Source organism: Vigna radiata, chromosome 10 (genome assembly GCF_000741045.1).
Source record: "Vigna radiata var. radiata cultivar VC1973A chromosome 10, Vradiata_ver6, whole genome shotgun sequence".
Taxonomy (NCBI): domain Eukaryota; kingdom Viridiplantae; phylum Streptophyta; class Magnoliopsida; order Fabales; family Fabaceae; genus Vigna; species Vigna radiata.
The window spans coordinates 12,347,800-12,365,090 of NC_028360.1; the positions used below are offsets into that span (position 1 = coordinate 12,347,800).

The 17,291-nt window shown below is 37.5% G+C and overlaps 4 protein-coding genes and 2 non-coding genes across 9 annotated transcripts; 3 read left to right on the forward strand and 3 right to left on the reverse strand.

Moving 5' to 3' along the window:
* Positions 1-1,950: 1,950 nt before the first annotated feature.
* LOC106774464 (serine/threonine-protein kinase Nek2) lies at positions 1,951-8,939 on the forward strand. Of its 4 annotated transcripts, none has more exons than XM_022786757.1 (15): positions 1,951-2,197; positions 2,840-2,977; positions 3,071-3,137; positions 3,450-3,515; positions 3,782-3,828; positions 3,950-3,995; positions 4,139-4,219; positions 4,317-4,359; positions 4,445-4,494; positions 4,580-4,661; positions 4,738-4,787; positions 5,503-5,576; positions 5,827-5,878; positions 6,679-7,125; positions 7,304-8,939. In XM_022786757.1, exons 2-15 carry the CDS (start codon positions 2,892-2,894, stop codon positions 7,976-7,978), a joined length of 1,866 nt encoding a protein of 621 aa, XP_022642478.1. In that variant the 5' UTR covers positions 1,951-2,197; positions 2,840-2,891; the 3' UTR covers positions 7,979-8,939. The 4 variants fall into 4 exon arrangements, with proteins under 4 accessions (XP_022642478.1, XP_014516953.1, XP_022642477.1 ...); XM_014661467.2 differs by having other exon boundaries at positions 1,952-2,197; positions 2,863-2,977; XM_022786756.1 differs by lacking the exon at positions 1,951-2,197 and adding an exon at positions 2,628-2,751 and having other exon boundaries at positions 2,863-2,977.
* Positions 8,438-9,016, reverse strand: LOC111240530. The gene has a single exon (XM_022786760.1). It carries the CDS (start codon positions 8,993-8,995, stop codon positions 8,465-8,467), a length of 531 nt encoding a protein of 176 aa, XP_022642481.1. The 5' UTR covers positions 8,996-9,016; the 3' UTR covers positions 8,438-8,464.
* A 113-nt stretch (positions 9,017-9,129) lies between these two features.
* Positions 9,130-10,457, reverse strand: LOC106774838 (protein IQ-DOMAIN 31). Its single transcript, XM_022786759.1, has 2 exons — positions 9,576-10,457; positions 9,130-9,456 (listed from the first exon to the last, which is right to left on the reverse strand). Exons 1-2 carry the CDS (start codon positions 9,933-9,935, stop codon positions 9,157-9,159), a joined length of 660 nt encoding a protein of 219 aa, XP_022642480.1. The 5' UTR covers positions 9,936-10,457; the 3' UTR covers positions 9,130-9,156.
* Positions 10,458-11,843: 1,386 nt separating this feature from the next.
* TRNAH-GUG lies at positions 11,844-11,915 on the forward strand. Its single transcript has one exon. It is a non-coding gene; the product is annotated as a tRNA-His (tRNA).
* Positions 11,916-11,976: 61 nt separating this feature from the next.
* On the forward strand, positions 11,977-12,048 carry TRNAH-GUG. The gene has a single exon. It is a non-coding gene; the product is annotated as a tRNA-His (tRNA).
* Positions 12,049-12,241: 193 nt separating this feature from the next.
* Positions 12,242-13,318, reverse strand: LOC106775103 (probable ribose-5-phosphate isomerase 3, chloroplastic). The gene has a single exon (XM_014662149.2). The coding sequence runs from the start codon at positions 13,182-13,184 to the stop codon at positions 12,339-12,341; it is 846 nt and encodes a 281-aa protein (XP_014517635.1). The 5' UTR covers positions 13,185-13,318; the 3' UTR covers positions 12,242-12,338.
* Between the last annotated feature and the right edge of the window lie 3,973 nt (positions 13,319-17,291).

The following is a 17,291-nucleotide window of genomic DNA, read 5'->3' on the forward strand; positions in this document are numbered from 1 at the left end:
TATTTTATCATGGTTTTATTTTAAATATCTATTTTGAATGTGTTAAATAACCCAATAAGAAGTATTTGTCACTGAGAAAAATAAGTTAAGATTGAAGGAAACATATTTGGACAAAAAAATATTAATTTAAAGCAAATACTCACATTAGACATTGTTAGAATTGAGTTCAATATTTGAAGACACCACAATCTATAAGACAAGTGAAGATTGATCATAAATATTTAATCTTTGATGAAAATGAGATTTATAATCAAACAAGAAAATCATCTATCAAATAATGTAAATACATATAACATGAATCAAAAGTGTTTATATCAACTTTTGATATCTCTATATATAAGTTTAAAAAACTTATAAATCCTGAAATTAAACACAAAACCCAAAACACATAAAAATAACATAAAGCAAAAATTATCAACAGATTTTTGCTTAACAAGATTCGCTTCCCAACAAACAAAAAATGGCTCGCCAAGTAACATTATGTAAAATTAAAATAATATTACAATTCATTTAATTTTTTTAAATTATTCTCAATTATAATTATATTCATGATATGCACCAATCACACAATGACACATATGATGATGTTCAAATGTTGTTAAGAAAATATTGTCTAAGTATTTTTATCCATAAACTTTATAGATGTTTTTTTTATAAAGATGTTCAATTTTATATATTTATTTAATGTAAAATTTAAACTGACGTTTTAATTTTGAATCAATGTTTTGAGCTTGAAAGAAAACTGCATGTGAGAATTCGAACAGAAGCAATGAAGTGTAAAACTTTTAGTCGGGAGTCACGGCAGTGGTAAATCTGCATCTGATAATTTGAATTTGAATGTGAGAATAAATTGACGTGAAGTTATGCGGCGGATGATAAGGTGGGTAATTGAGAAGGAGAAGAGGTTGTTAAGAAATAAGTATGCCATCAAATTTCATCATTATTATATTCATTCTCTTCAATTGCTTATGCTTTCTTTCGATGTTCAAACCCTACAATATTCCTTATTATTTAATACTTTCACACCATAACACCTAAGCCTCTACCCTATTTCTTTTTTCCACTACTTTATTACAATAATCTTTCTCTTACTAACCTTTCTCTATCACTTTATTGCAATTTCAAATTCATAATTATTTTTATACTTTTAATATTAAATCTTTTATGTTTATTGCATACTTGATATTTTCTATATTTTCAATTAAATATTATTTTTTAATTTTTCATTAATGTAATGTATTTATGCTGTAATAGGACGAAGATGATGTCTACGTAATATTTTTGTCTCCCTCAAACATTCATTCGGTTCCTTGTTTTGTATCAATGTATGAGATGACTTTTAGAATACACTTCTACGTTTAAATAAGAATAGAATTTGTTTCCATAAGTCTAAAATAATTTAACTATGAATAAAAATGAGTTTACTTCGAAATTAAACTTTTATTTATAGATTTTATAAGAATATGACTGATTAATTTACTTCTTAATAATTATTAATACAAATCTTAATGATTATAATATTAATTTTGTTCATTGTCGAAACCGAGCATTTGTGATACTCTTTCTTACACTACAACCACTCGATTCTTTCAATGTCATTGTTGACCGATTATAAATCCGAGTAACATAATGACATGTTGTTATATCTTGTTCTTTATTTTATTTTTTTCTTTCCACATATTTTTTAAAAAAATATTCTCCATCATAATTCTTAAGATGTAAATCCTTGATTAGAACTTAAATCACGTTTGAAATTTTATTAACTAGTAAAAGTTGTTGACTGAGGTTTTAATTTGTTTGTTGCTTTCATGAACCAGCTTTAATTACTAGTGCTGGAGAAATATGAAGCTGTATTAATAATGAATTGTTATTTATCAATTAATTAATTAATTAATTAATCACTGAAACGTTGACCCATCTATCATTTTCGCTTCTCTCATATCAACAATCATGAGCTTAAACCTCCCTTGAATTAATCAGCTTTCATAATTTGCAATGTAAAACGTCATTTTCTTTCTTCCAAACCAACCACGATGACGAAAGAGCTTCTGCAGCTTCCTCTGCAGCAGCTCCAACAACGGTGTCGTTTTGAACTTCCTTTTCCAATGTTGAACTTCGCATTCTCAGATTCGTCTCTTCCCTCTACCTTTTGAATCCCTTCTATAGCCGTTCTCAACTTCTCCTCATCCCGTTTCAGGTACTTTGCCTTTTATTTTTCTCCTTTTCCTTTTATTTTTGCCGCAAATGTTTCATTTCGTTTTCTCAGTTTTTTTTTCCGTAATTTTTTGGATTTCTCTCCATTTTCCGCGTTTGCGTTTGCGTTTTCAGAGCTTACTTACTTCTGTATTGTTATTTCTGGAGTCCGCTCCGAGAAATTCTTGGTCTGTAACCGCTTTTCACTGCGGAGTTCGTGAATGTAATTCTGTATACAAAATAATAATAATAATAATAAATAATAATAATAATAATAATAATAATAATAATAAAAATAATTTAATAGTGAAAAGAGGTTCAGAGTTGTCTTAGTCCTTCTACAATTTCTGTTTCTCTAGGTTTGTCCCTATGAATTACTACGTGTTTAACCTTCATACGTAAGTTAAAGTAATCGGTACTTATTGGATGGTATTGTGTACAGTATTACAATGTTGTATCCTTATTGCATGTACAATGAGAAAGGGAGAAAGTTTTGCCTTCAAGCTTATGTGCTTTTTAAGGAACTTCCTCTGGCATTTTGGTTAAATTCCTTCCGGAGTATGCTAGATTTCAGTGATGGACTTTGAAATTTGATTTGTGGTTTTGTTTTACTATTAGCCCTTTTTTCTTTTTAATTTTTTTCAAGGAATCGGTTTTGCTTGTATCTAGGAGAGGGAAATCTGTTGCTAACTGATAACATGGAGCAGTATGAAGTGCTTGAACAAATTGGAAAAGGCGCTTTCGGTTCTGCTCTTCTTGTCAAGCATAAGCATGAGAAGAAAAAGTGAGAATTGAACTTATGTTATCTTCATTTTTCCCTTTAAGCGTCTATATCTATTTATTTGTGCATTTCAAGTTTGTCTTTTCGATTATGTAGATATGTGCTGAAGAAGATTCGCCTTGCCCGCCAAACTGAACGCTCTCGTAGGTCTGCTCACCTGGAGGTTTGTTCTTAAATTGAATTTCGAAAAATGGACTAACTTAACATCATGTGCTGTTTTCTGTAATCTCGCTTTCTGTGCCTGTGTTCTACTACATCGTTCTTGCCTTCCTGATGTGATTTTTTTTAGGGTGTCTGCTCTGGCGAATTTCATTTTCTATCAGGTTGAAAGAAATTTCAAACTTTTATATGAATTTGGCTGTAGACTTAACAACCTATTATCTTCAAACATTTGATGTGACTATGAGTCAGTATATTATTGTGAATAGGATTCAGTATATTAGTAATTTTTTTTTCCTTCTTTTGCTCTGTTTAGATGGATCTCCTCTCCAAATTAAGAAACCCATTTATTGTGGAGTATAAAGATTCATGGGTAGAAAAGGTACGTGGTTCTTATTGCTGACAATAATATACTATTTCATTTGCCTTGATAATATATTGGTGTCACCATTGACGGGTTAGTTTGCATCTTCAAAGAAAAACGGTAATGTTGGCTAAAATTCTAGGTTACATAGCTATGTTATGTAGTTAAGATTTAAGTTTATTCTCTTGTTTGGATAATCACTTCAGCTATTTTCTTTTATTATCACTGCTTATCTTTATTGTTAATTGTTCATGGATGACTTAGTAATCTAACTTCCTTCTCAGGGTTGCTATGTATGCATTATTATAGGTTATTGTGAGGGTGGAGACATGTAAGTTTCTTTTCTCATTTTTAATAGCTTACAAGTTATGGTTATGTTTTCTTTCCCTTGGTTATTATTTAATACATTGGGTTGTTAATATTGTTTTAAATATACTATTGATAAAACATAGGGCGGAAGCTATAAAGAAAGCTGGTGGTGTTATGTTCCCTGAGGAGGTTATGTCTGATTATTTTTTCTTTTATTGCGGAAATTATGAATTTTTGTGTCTTTTCCTTTAGACATGAATATTAATGTTTGAGTAAACAAGATAATATTTATATTTGGACAATTAGAACCTAAAACAGTCTTCTATATGCAGAAACTGTGTAAGTGGCTTGTTCAACTTCTTATGGCGCTTGATTACTTGCATGCGAACCATATTCTTCATCGTGATGTCAAGGTTAGCTAAACAATCCTCTTTGCTTAGTGAGAATATTCCAGTTTCCATCTAAATTCCTTTAAGGAATATATTAATGAGAATTATGTATTTCTATCAGTGTTCAAATATATTTTTGACAAAAGATCATGACATACGCCTTGGTAAGTTATTCTGTTGTTTCTTTAAATACAGCATAATTGCATAGATGGTTTAAAGTTTGCTTACAAGTGGTCAATGATGAATCAGGTGATTTTGGACTTGCCAAAATGTTGACTTCCGATGATCTAACTTCCTCTGTAAGAAAAAATTAATCTAAGAACGAGTTAGCCTTCCTGATTGCAACTTTTGTATGATCATCATAAATAATGTCTTGTAATTTAGGTCGTCGGAACTCCTAGCTATATGTGTCCTGAACTCCTTGCTGATATACCTTATGGCTCTAAATCAGATATTTGGTCCCTTGGTACGTACTCATTTGATAAGTTTTTTTTACTATCTAGTTCATTGTGTATTCATGATATCTGAATTCGGTTATTCAGGATGTTGTATATATGAAATGACCTCGCTTAAGCCTGCATTCAAAGCATTTGTAAGTTTTCTTCTATAATCACAAGTTTTTTTTTTTTTTTTTTTTTTTTTTTTTTTTTTTATTTTCTTTATGTACATTGTCTTTGAAGATATTTAATACTTTATATTTTTTCGTGTCACATGACCAATTTTCTGTTTGCTATAATAAGATGCCAATGTCTGGATAGCAATCTGATTGATATTGAATTGAATTTGAATCCCCTAAAGTGAGGCGTGCACCCTAAAATATAGGAAAAATTGTGGAGTTATAACCGATGACTTAAATAAACAATTAGTTTTGTTATGCATGTGCATGTATACATACACATTATAACTATCGAGTTGTTAAAATGTACTCTATTAATTTTTCAGTCAACGGTTATACCTCTGCATTTTATTCTCTAAAATATGCTCTACTCTTTAGGCAGCCAAATCCTGTTATGTTACCTAGTTTCAACATGCTTTTTGTGTTCTATGGATTGGTTAATACATTCAAATCTGAATGATTCACCCAGTTTGAACTTGTCTCTTTGTATTTTGTCATGACTTTCTTAATTGATTATCAGTTGCATGGCTATCCATAATAATTACATATATCTCTCCAAAAGCTCGAAAACTACTTGCATTTACTGATTTTATATATTTTTGGCAAACATTGCTCCTTTTTAAATATATATATATATATATATATATATATATATATATATATATAATTGTCTTTCATTTGTTTCAAACAGGATATACAGGCCCTGATTAACAAAATTAACAAGTCCATAGTGGCTCCATTGCCAACAAAATATTCTGGTGCATTGTAAGTCTTTGTTCTTTTGTCATTTAGTTGCTATGGCTTATACTTTTAGTTATTAAATTGCTCTACCATGTCTTAATGCTGTTAAATGTGGAACTATTGTTGACCTAATGCCTAAAATTGTCATAACTAATAGCTTTAGGCAAGGAAAAGCTCACCGAAAGTGACGTTTCTTGTAAATTTATTGCAATCAATCAGTTATATTATGAACTGTACGATTGTTCTAACAAATATTTTATTTCACTTTTGGCAGTCGTGGTCTTGTCAAAAGCATGCTGCGGAAAAATCCAGAGCTTAGACCTAGTGTACGTATAAGAGTTCTCCTCTGACAATGGAATAATTCTATGCAATTTAATGGTGCAGATTTAGTGCCTTGTATCATTTTGGAGATAGGTTGGGCTGATGATGGCTTCCACATTCAAACTTTAATGATAATTTTCTTTTATATAATAACTAGGATATTACCTATCCTCCATTCATGTTAACATATCTTGCATTGTGCAGAAGAATAATTTTTTATTTCTTTATTAAATCAATAATAAACTTATCACTTACATGTGCAGATAGGTATCTTGATGAGTAAGGAAGTGCTTAAACGTTTGTAAAATTTTAAATATGTCTGCAGAAATCTAAACTTCGAAGTATGTGATTCTGCATTACCAGAATCAGATTTAGTGAGTAAATTGTGAAAATATTTGTCAGGTTTTCAGTGCATTCAACTTGAAAGGTCAAATGGTCATAGAACTGGTCATATTGATCTAAAACCAGTAAAGAATATTTATTATTTTGTATCTTAAAAGTATTTTAATTAAAATTACGTTTTTATCAACATAAAGGGTCACAAATGACGTATTGATGTTGTTATTTAGTCTCAAACGAGGTCAGCACAGATATAGTTGTTACTGATTTTTATTTAAATTTGATTTACTAACTTGGTTTTTCCTATTATTAAAACAAAAACTAGTTTTTCTATATTGTATTATTTTGCTCATTATATAATTGTAAAAATATATACTTAACTATGCTTTAACTAGAGGAGACTAGTGAATTGTGAATCAGGTAGCACCTTTCTTGCTTATTTTCCTTCATGTATTTTTGGATACAGGCTGCAGAGCTACTCGGGAACCAACATCTTCAACCTTATGTTCTTAAGGTCCATCTCAAAATCAATGGCCCAAGGCGAAGTACTTTGCCAGGTCTTTGGCAAGAATCCAACTACATGAAGAAAGCTAGATTTCCGAAGTCAGAAGATGATCGTGTTTCTGTCTCTGGGAATAAGTGGCATTCTATTAGCAATGATAGGACCTTAAATCCCAATGTATCAGGAGCGGAGGTAGAGTCTCTATGCTCTACGCTAGAAATAGACTGTACTCCTGATAATATAAATCAAAGATTTGCTAAACTTTCTATTGGAGACAATCACGATTTGAAGTCACAGCATAAGTCGGCTGTTTCGAGAACTTCTAGTAATGTCAGGACTCCTCGGTTAACTGCATCAAAAGCTTCTGCCAGCCCCAAGAAATCAATGCTATCCTCAAAGAATTATAAGACGGTAAGGCAAGCCAGAGTCAATCTATTTTTAATGTTTGCCTTATGGTCGATCATGAACAAACTTAAGCATGTGATCTCTGTTGAGTGGATTGTTTTACAAGGAACTGCTCCTGCATGTGTAATGGTATTATTCAATTTAGAATTTCTTTTTCCTGACTTTCTGAAGTCCATGGTTGTAGCTTCCTGTTTCACACAACATGAAACAACCTGTCCATACAACTCGCAGAGCATCATTGCCGTTTCCACGAAGTTGTGCCATTCAGCTGCCTCCCTGCAGGTCCAGTACTGGTTTACTTTGCCATGTAACTTCTCCAAATATTTCAGTCAACTCTCCCCGGATTGATAGGATAGCAGAATTCCCATTAGCATCATATGAAGACCAATTGTTTCCCATCAATAGATCTTCACCAAACTCGTCACAGGGTTCCTCAGGTTCCCCTCCTTGTGGCAATGATTCGACATTGGTAGACAAATGCACAATCAAGGTATGTGACACATCCTATGTTACGCCAGGGTGTACATATGCTTGGCAGGGAATCAAGCGCAGCATGCTCAAGAAAAACAATGAGGATAAAAGTGGCTCATCTGATCAAAATGCAAAAGCTGGAGGGTCAAGCCACAACTCTTCGGACTTGCACTGCCGGCAGTTTGATACATCATCATTCCAACAAAGGGCGGAGGCATTAGAAGGTCTACTTGAATTTAGTGCAAGATTACTGCAGCAGGAAAGGTATGGAGAACTCGGAGTTTTATTAAAACCGTTTGGACCAGGGAAAGCTTCACCAAGAGAAACTGCTATTTGGTTGAGCAAGAGTTTCAAAGAGAACACTTTCAGCCGAGAACAATCCACTTAAACTGCTGTAATATCCCATAGTCACGTTTGTAGAGTTCCGTGTTTCTTTCACATATTTAGATAGCAATTTTTTATAGGTAACAACTTTTTTTCATTTACCCACTTTCATTTTCACTTACTGCAATGATGTAACTCACTTTCAATCTGATTAATGAAAAAGACGATAGATCTTTCCACGAATTGGTAACATCGATCTGAGTAATTACCTAAAATGATAAATATCTAGAAACATTTTCTAAACTTTTATTCCACTTCCTATTTGTCTTTGACAGCCCATAAAATAATTGTTCGTATGTAAAAGATAGCAAAAATTAGGGATAAAGTGCACTTGTTATATCTACGTTTTCCCTTTCATAAATGATTTTGTTATTGTACTGGCATATTACCACATACCACGCTTTTCTTGCGAAGTACAGGTAGTTGGGTGATGAAATTGCGTTGCCCAAACTATAACACATTTTATAGTATTGTCACAAAGCAGGAGAGTTCAATAATAGGAATCAGTGGTGACCGAGCTGCTGCCAAAGGAATCGCGCTTCCTGTCCCCATGAAGATTGATAGACCAAAGATCCAGGCTTCCATGATCGAAACGTAATGAGTTTGAGAACAGATTTTGTCTTGGACCATTCAATGGGGATTCCACAGACTTCCCTTTGTTCCTCATTCCCCTTTTGGGTCGTTGTCTGGGTTCACTCTGCGACCTTGCTTTAGCCCTGGAAGATTCAGTCTTGTTCATGTAATTTGGTGACAGTGACTGACGGTGAGACACTGAGTGACGCTGAGAAGTCGATAAGGCGGCCATTGCCGTTGTGTTAAATTCAGACACGACCCGGAAGTTTTCTGGGCTGTTTGGTTCCACTATTTGAGTATTCTTGTATTGATGTTTTCGTTTGGAAACAACTGGCACATGGTTGGAATAGAATGTCATGAAATCACGTTCTCTGGCCGCCTTAACATATGAACCATCTAGAGGGCCACTTCTGCTTTTCAAAGCTTCCAACATTTCTTCCACACTCATATCCTTTGAATCCTACAAAATAATGTCATGTTATTGGTATATCTATCTAGAATGCAGCATAACAGAACAGATAATTGAGTATTAGCCAGAAGCATCATTACGATGAAGTTTCAACAGGATGTAGTTTTAAATCGAATATAAGAGTTTTATTACTGGAATAATCATATGATGTCAAACTTCAGATGATTAAATTGAGGTCCATTGCAGAGTCTGAATCTTACTTTATTTTCTTCTGTTATTAGGTCTCTGAAGTGTGCAACTTCTCTATGTTGTGGAGGCTGTTTTCCAAGGAGGTTTACTTCCTCTGCCATTTGAATTCTGTGAATTCGCGCTCTAACTTGTATGGCCATCAGCGCATGCATGCCACGCAGGGTAGCAGTTGTTTGTTTCCTCACAAGGTGACCCCTCACTAGTGCTTGTAACTTTACTAATCCCCTTAAAGCATGCAATGCTCTTCTTGCCTGAAAATTTACTCGAAGATGTAAGAAAAACTACCAAATAGTAAGGATATAACATTCTCATAATCAAAGGAGAAGCCCAGCTAGATGTGGCCATAATTTTTTTTACAAGAAATTCATACCAAATATGAGCGAAAACCAGCCTGAATCTTTGTAGCAGCTTTGTTTTTATCTTTATAAGTTCTTGGCAGTGGTGTTGGAAGACGCCTTGAAGCCTTTGTTTCCAACAAGGCTTGTATTTGCAGTTTTGCAGACTCACCTGAGTCAAAAGACCTGGAAAGTTTATGCCCTACTATCTTGCTTGTTATTCTTCCACCTGTCAGTTTTCCAAAGCTCCATCTGCGCTTCACTTTGGGACTCACAATCAGACTCCCCGTGTTAGGACTCTTAATATCCTCAGAGCATAATGCATCGATCTTCTTGATTTTCTCATCTTTTTTCCCCAGAAGGAAGTTTCTGATCCATTTGCTGGCTTTTCCCATTTCTTGTTTTCTGTCCTCACCTTCCAAAACACCAGTTAACAGACCTGCCAAATGAACAAGCCACAGAGCTTCCTATTGCCTGAAACACCACATAATTAGTCCATACACATAAGGGGTCTTGTCTTCTAGTTCATGTGTTAGTTTTAATCTTGTTACACATCCATCCATTATATATATACACTGCATTTTTCAACTGTACTAATTGCTCACTGTAACTCTTTCTGGGTGTTTGTGCTGCTATTTAACTATATATTGCGGCCTTTGGCCTGCAAAGCTTTCTCTGTTAAAGCCACTTGGCACTTGCCACACTCGTGGATCATTCCACTTCAACATTGCCTCAGCTTGATCGTCAAGAGCTGTAAATTTTTCTGACTTCAGTAATATTTAGGGGTTCATGCTGTAAAAATCAAAGGGTTTTCTCTCTTTTTTTATTCCAATAATCAATGACAGTGTCTCTCTACAGAAATAAGAAGGTCGAAAAGTCACTGTTTTAAAACATTTTAAAGCTTCTTTGAGGCTTAATCCGGGATTCAAGGGCCATGAATGACTTGCACGCAAGTGTAATGGCTGCAAATGTCTTTAAGAAAATCAATTAATATATGATAGTATTTCTTTATTATATCAATCTATTCAAGGAAAAATTACTGAACAATTTGGAATGCCATATATCTATCCATGGATATATATATATATGATCGTTTCTCTAAAATCTATTGTAATCTTAATTAGAGCATTCAATCTGAGTTTTTTTTTTTTTTTTTATATATAATCATGCAAATTCAAAATCTATTTATGACAAACAAAAAAAAACTGTTATCCCAATGCCCATTTTATTAAAGGTGTAATTATGTCACCAAATTGTTACAAGGTTTATACTATTCATGATCAAGTGCTGGACAATAAACAAAGTGATAAACCATTGTCTCTAAATGTTTACTGCAACTCAACATCAGAAGTTAGNGTCGAAGATAAAAAAAGAAATCAACATAATTTACTTGATTATATGTGTTGACTTGGAATTTGTCTCTATGCTGTTGTATTCTTTTGGGTTGGGTTCTGATATAGTCAATAATCTACATAGTTAAGAAGATTTTTATGGCCTTTCACTTCAACCAACTATAAGAAATAGACTTAATATTTAGTTATATACAGTAAATTAGTAATTAGTATGCTATTTTACTTCTGCATCCTGTTTCTCCATCGAAAATGCACATCAATAATAATAGATAATATATATATTTCCTATCAGTTCAGCATTCAATATGTAAATGCCCTTTTCAATAATACACACTTGATTTAAGAGTTAAGATGAAAGAGAATTTAAATATACTTTTTTTTTTTCAATTTTCTGAAATGTATTTTAAGAACAGAACACAACAGTGCTTAATTTTCATTACCTCTTGCTTGAATATTGTGATGAATTTCCGTCTTATAATCACATCGATTTTTTTTTTTCAAATTAATAAAATCTCACTTAATAGCTATGTTATTTACAATGTCTTGAAGTTTTCTTTTAGGAAAAATTACATTTAATATTATGCTCTCTTACAACAACTTTAGGTCCAATATGGGCCGAATAGGCCATCAAGTTAACCATGGGTCCAGCAAAGCCCAAACAGGAAATAAACTAAGATATATTAGGTTCATCATAACTTCATTCCTATCAGATCTGGTAATGGAAAATATTTGGACTGGTAATATTTTGAAAATAAAAATCCACTTAATAACTTAAAATGATAAGATTTTATTTATTTAAAATTCTAATATGCGTTATTATATTATTAAAACGTATTCTAGACTAAGTGCCTTTTTTTTAGTTAAACTAGTATTTTCCAGTATTTGTGAGAATGTCATCCGATTTTGTATATCTTAATTTCAAATTTAATTATTATTTCCTTCACAACAATAGTGGCTGTAGTTTAGTGGTGAGAATTCCACGTTGTGGCCGTGGAGACCTGGGCTCGAATCCCAGCAGTCACAGTTATTTGTAAGCAACTTTTTAAAAATATTATCTATTAATTAAATATTTTTTAGATATAATGTGGCTGTAGTTTAGTGGTGAGAATTCCACGTTGTGGCCGTGGAGACCTGGGCTCGAATCCCAGCAGCCACACATTGGTAATCTTTTTTCTGAAACTTCTAACAATTTTGTTTTAGTGAAGACTCCAATTTTTCTTCATGCCCAATGAATTTCTTGCTCCGGCCTTTTGGATTTCCGAACCAAAAATTATTTTCAAACTATCAACCAAAATCAATGTTTACAATGCACAAGTTAAATTAAATCATTTGCGGATAATCAATAGAGATAGGAGCAATCGAATGTAGGCTATTATTGTTATTAATATTCCTCGGAAAACAAAACAATACACGAAAAAAAAATTAGGAATCGGCGAAGCGTATCTCTCACTTGGTCTTGACTTCAACGCCAGATTTGCCGGCAATGATGACAGAGGTGGCCATGTTTAAGAACAGTCCATGCTCGACCACGCCTTCGAGAGCGGAGATTTCAGCGCCAGCAGCGAGGGAATCCCTAATTGGAGTCTTGAAATACAAATCAACGATGTAATTAGAGTTATCGGTCACGTAGGGTTTGCCAGATTCATCCAATCTCAATTTGGCGTCGCATCCTTCTTCCTTGAACAGTTGCTGGAGCCGATCCAGATTGTACTTCCAGCAGAACTGAACCACCTCCACCGGCATGGCGAGGCCGCTGCCACCGAGGCCGTCGACGAGCTTCGTGTCGTCGACGACGACTATGAACTTGTCGGAGGCGGCCTCCACCATCTTCTCGCGGAGGAGGGCGCCGCCGCGGCCTTTGACGAGATTGAGGTCGGGATCGACCTCGTCGGCGCCGTCGATGGCGAGATCGAGGCGGGGATTGTCGTCGAGGACGGAGAGGGGAATGCCTAGGGAGCGGGCTTGCTCCTCTGTGCGCTTGGAGGTGGGGACGCCGACGATGTTAGTGAGTTCGCCGGAGGCGAGGAGCTCGCCGAGCTTGGCGACGACGAAGGCTGCGGTGGATCCGGTGCCGAGGCCGAGGACCATGCCGCTCTTGACGGCCTCGACGGCCTTGTCTGCAGCGAGTCTCTTGAGGTCGTCCTGGGTGAGGGTGATGGCGCGGACGGCGGGGAAGCAGTGAGGACGGGTGCGCAGTTTAAGAGAGGTAGGAGTGCGCAGGATAAGGCGCGTGGTGGCGGTGTGGTGCACGGAGGAGAGAGAAGGAGGTGAGGAGAGGGATAAGGAGGCCATTGAAGAAGTGAAGAAGATGAGAAAAGTGGGCCTTGTTTTGTAGAAGATTAGCCACAGTGAGTGACACACCACACTACACCCAGGTTTCTTTCTTTTTTTCTCACTTTATTATGTCTTTTGGTTTCATTGCTTTCAACAACACAAAATGTTGGATCGAATGGATATTCCCTTTCCAACCTCCCCCATTCGTTCACCTACCAATTTCACCATTTCTCCCCTTATCCTTAAAAAAAAAAACACATTTCATTTTAATAAAAACAAACACCTCCAATAATGCTTATCCTATTAAATAAATAATATATCTGCTTATATTTATACCCTTCTTTTATTATTATTTATTATGTACACTAAGTTTCCGAATTTAGTAATTCTTTAAAAAATTATATTAATTGGCCACGTAAAAAAAATTGTAGGCCCTGCTTTCCTTTCGAAAACGCATGTTTAGCATAATTACACAATCTTCATATTGGATAGAAGCGAGTGGTCTTTGAGAATTGTTCTCGGATGAATAACTCTTAATTTGATCAGAATATCTTACCCACACATAGAAATGATTCCAGGGAAAATTGCAAGTATTAGATGGTAAAATGTAAACTGAGAAATGTGGTACAAACGAAGAATTAACATAATTCAATCTACGTTCACTTGAACAATTCATTATAAATAATTTAGAAGTTTCTCTTGCAATAAACTTTCCCTTAATGTAACTCAAATGTTACAACTTTCAGTCAGTAGTTACTGAAGCTACAAGGTCATACTTATAGTACAAATATCGTTATAACCGAAGATATATGAAGAGTGCTTCTAATTACAATCATTATACGATTAGGCGATCCATGACTCAGTAGATGTTAAGAGACTAGATGGTTTAGTGAGTGCATCTATTTCAAATTATCACTAGATGGTATCGTACTGATTAAACGGTTTAGAAACTGTTTTGGTATTTAGAGCCCGAGACCGAACCAGCTCCTTGACCCTGTCCCGATCGCCCAACCCGGTCGTCTTCCAGATGCCCTTATGAATCACCCGGGATGTCCTGCAATAAGAACACTCCGACGCCCAAGTCAGTGGATCAGTTAACGGGATCAATTCTTTGGATTAGATTCGAGATTACTTTACCTGTCCTGCTGTTCCTATTTATAGACGATGCATCCATAACTGACCATTAATTTCATTGATTCGCTATGCCTTCCGTTACATCTTCATCAAAACCTTTTAATGCCTTCTCGACCCCACATCCACTTAGTCCATACCGTCCGGTATTTAGGCCACCATTGCGTCTTGTGGCTTTGGCAACCCGGCCGGTTCTAGGCTGACTCTGCGTTCTCGATCCGGTCGACCCAGCCGACCCTTCCCCACTACACAAGCCCCCCAAGCCCCGAGCGTCTCAGGTTAGCGAAGGGGTTTAAGCTCTCAGAACGCTTTTGGGTAATGGAACGTCGTGTTACCCTAGCCATTCGATCTCGTACCCAGCAATGGCTACGATTTTCCCTCCCATCAATCATAATTGTTCACCGAAGAGTCACAAATTTTCCTCCGTCAGATCTGCCATTAATGGACGGTTGAGATGTTCCCTTGGAGCCCCTTTTTCGGCTATAAAAGGTGGAGGGCCCCCTCCCCATTTTCACCATTCTCTCCCATCCGTCCCCGGGTTCCCGTTCCTACTCTACGCTCTTCCCGTCCTTCCTTTCCTTTCTCTGGTTGATCAGGTAAATGTCTACATCATCGTGGTCCTCCGATGAGTTCGAGAACGAAGGTCGAGGGTATGCGGATGATGCGGCTGCGTCAACCTCCTCTCCCTCTTCATCGTCCACCCTGTCCGGTTGCCCCGTCCGGGAAGAGGTCCCCACTGACGACGTTGAATTCAACGTCGATAATTCCCTAGAGTGGACCGGGGTGGCTCCTCCTCCTACCATTNCCGGTTACGAATGGGCTCCCCATGAGGTTCGGGGTCACCCCTCCTACTTCATTTCTACCTCCTCCATCATTCGCTTGCTTGAATCGGTGGATCTAATGTCCAACCTCCGCCGGGATGCGGCTGACATATCCCTGGTGGTATGTCGTTCGAACGAGCGGGTGTGTCACGGTCGGGAGGGATATGCCCTAGATTTCTTTTACGCATATCTAACCCTTTTTCGGGATTTGGGGGTGAGGCTTCCTTTTTCGGACTTNCAGTGTGGCGTGCTTCGCGAACTGAACATCTGCCCTGCTCAACTCCACCCGAACGGTTGGGCGTGTATGCAGGCCTTCTCTGTCTTATGCACTGGGTTGCTGTTAACCCCTACTCCAGCGTCTTTTCTTTTCTTCTTCCGTGCCTTGCCGCACCCCAACAAGAGTTGGGTTTCTCTCAATCCTGTCAAGGATAAACAGCTATTCGCCCCCTTCAATTCCTCATATAAAGATTTCAAATCAAACTTCTTCAAGGTCGCGATCCGCGAACCCGGCCGGCCCAAATATTTTTCTGAGGGCCGGCCTAAATTTCCCCTCTACTGGACCGAACACCCAAAACAAGTCATCTCCTGGAAGAAATCCGATANGACCGACGATGAGTTAGAGGTGATACGCCAAATCGATCAGCTANCTCGCAAGACCTCTTCTCGCAAACTCATTGAACTCATCGGATCCGATTCTGACACTCTACGTACTAGAGTGTTCGGTAAGTTCTTTTGTATTTTGGGACTATTGACCNGTCACTATTAACTTGCTAAGTTTGCGCTTTCCTTGCAGATTTCTTTGGAGGCATGGAGAAACATCAAGCCTTTGCCCGAGCCTTGGCCCGCAAGAACCAGCGCAGCGGCCACGTTACCGTTCCCTCCTCTTCAACTGCTGCCCCTTCCAGCTCTGCTTCCCCCGCAACTCTCACCGTCCCGAAGGCTGATGAGTCCAAACCGATCGTGATCTCCTCTGGCCCGAAGGGCAAGAGCCGAAAGCGGTCTTCTCAAGAGAAAACACCCTCTCCAACAAAAAGGAAAAGAAACTTCGGCCCCCTCCCGTCCGGTCCTTTTGACCCAAACCTCCACATATCCGACCGTCTTACATTTAATCTGTCTCCAGAAGAACGAGAGCCCTTCAAGAAGCTAACGACCTCGGAGGCCTATGACATGGCCTATGAGCTGCTCTCCCGAGCCGGTGTCTGCCTGAACTACGCCGTAGGGACCACCAAGCCCCTTCTAGTGTCAGAACTTGAAATTTCCAACTCCAAGTTGGAGAAGGCCCAGAAGGACTTCGCTCTACTCACCGAACGGTTCGAGACGGCGAACAAGCAGGCAGAGGATGATCGGTTGAAAGCTGCTGCCTCTCTCCTAGAGTCCCAAAATGAGGTGAAGCGTCTTCGGCAATCAGTGGACTCTCTCACTGTCAATCTTCAACAATCTTCCGATCAGATTAAGCAGTTAACCTCCGAAAAAGCCACCGCCATTGCCGATCGGGACAGGTCATTGGCCGAGTACGCCGCCTTGGAGGACGAATTCTGTGAGGAACGCCAACGGGGTTTTGAGCAGGGAATTGCTCAATGCCACTATTTCTTCCAGACACCTTTAGAACATGAAGGTTTCGACATCATGAAGATTTTAGTGGATGGCCAACTCGTTGACCTTTCTTCCCAGCTCCCGGCCGAACCTGCTGGCGTGACCGATCAGGCGGACCCGACCGGCTCCCATCCTGCCCCCCCCTCCAATGAAGTCGCCAAGGACTAGATATTCTTCTCTTTTTTGTTGTGTTGCTTTTTTTTGTAATTTTGATCCACTTTCCGTTTGTACCGAACTTGTCATGTATCTTTACTCATTTCGCATTTACAACTTCTCATTCCGCACCTATAACTTGTGATTATCGTACTTCTGCAATCTGTAATTTTCCGACCGATGCATTTACTTACTCCCGAACGCCCCCACATCTGCGCGCGATTNCATCATTGAAACGCCGGAGTGTCCCCCCTTCCAAGCCTACCGATCGAGGGTAACCCGCACCTTATCCGCCGAACGGGAAGTCACTATCCTGACTTTCCCAAATTTTCCTAAGTTGGAGGAAGTCATTTTCCTGACTTCTTCATTAGCACGCCGGAGCGTCTCCCTTCCTTATCCTACCGATCGGGAGGAACGCCGGAACGTC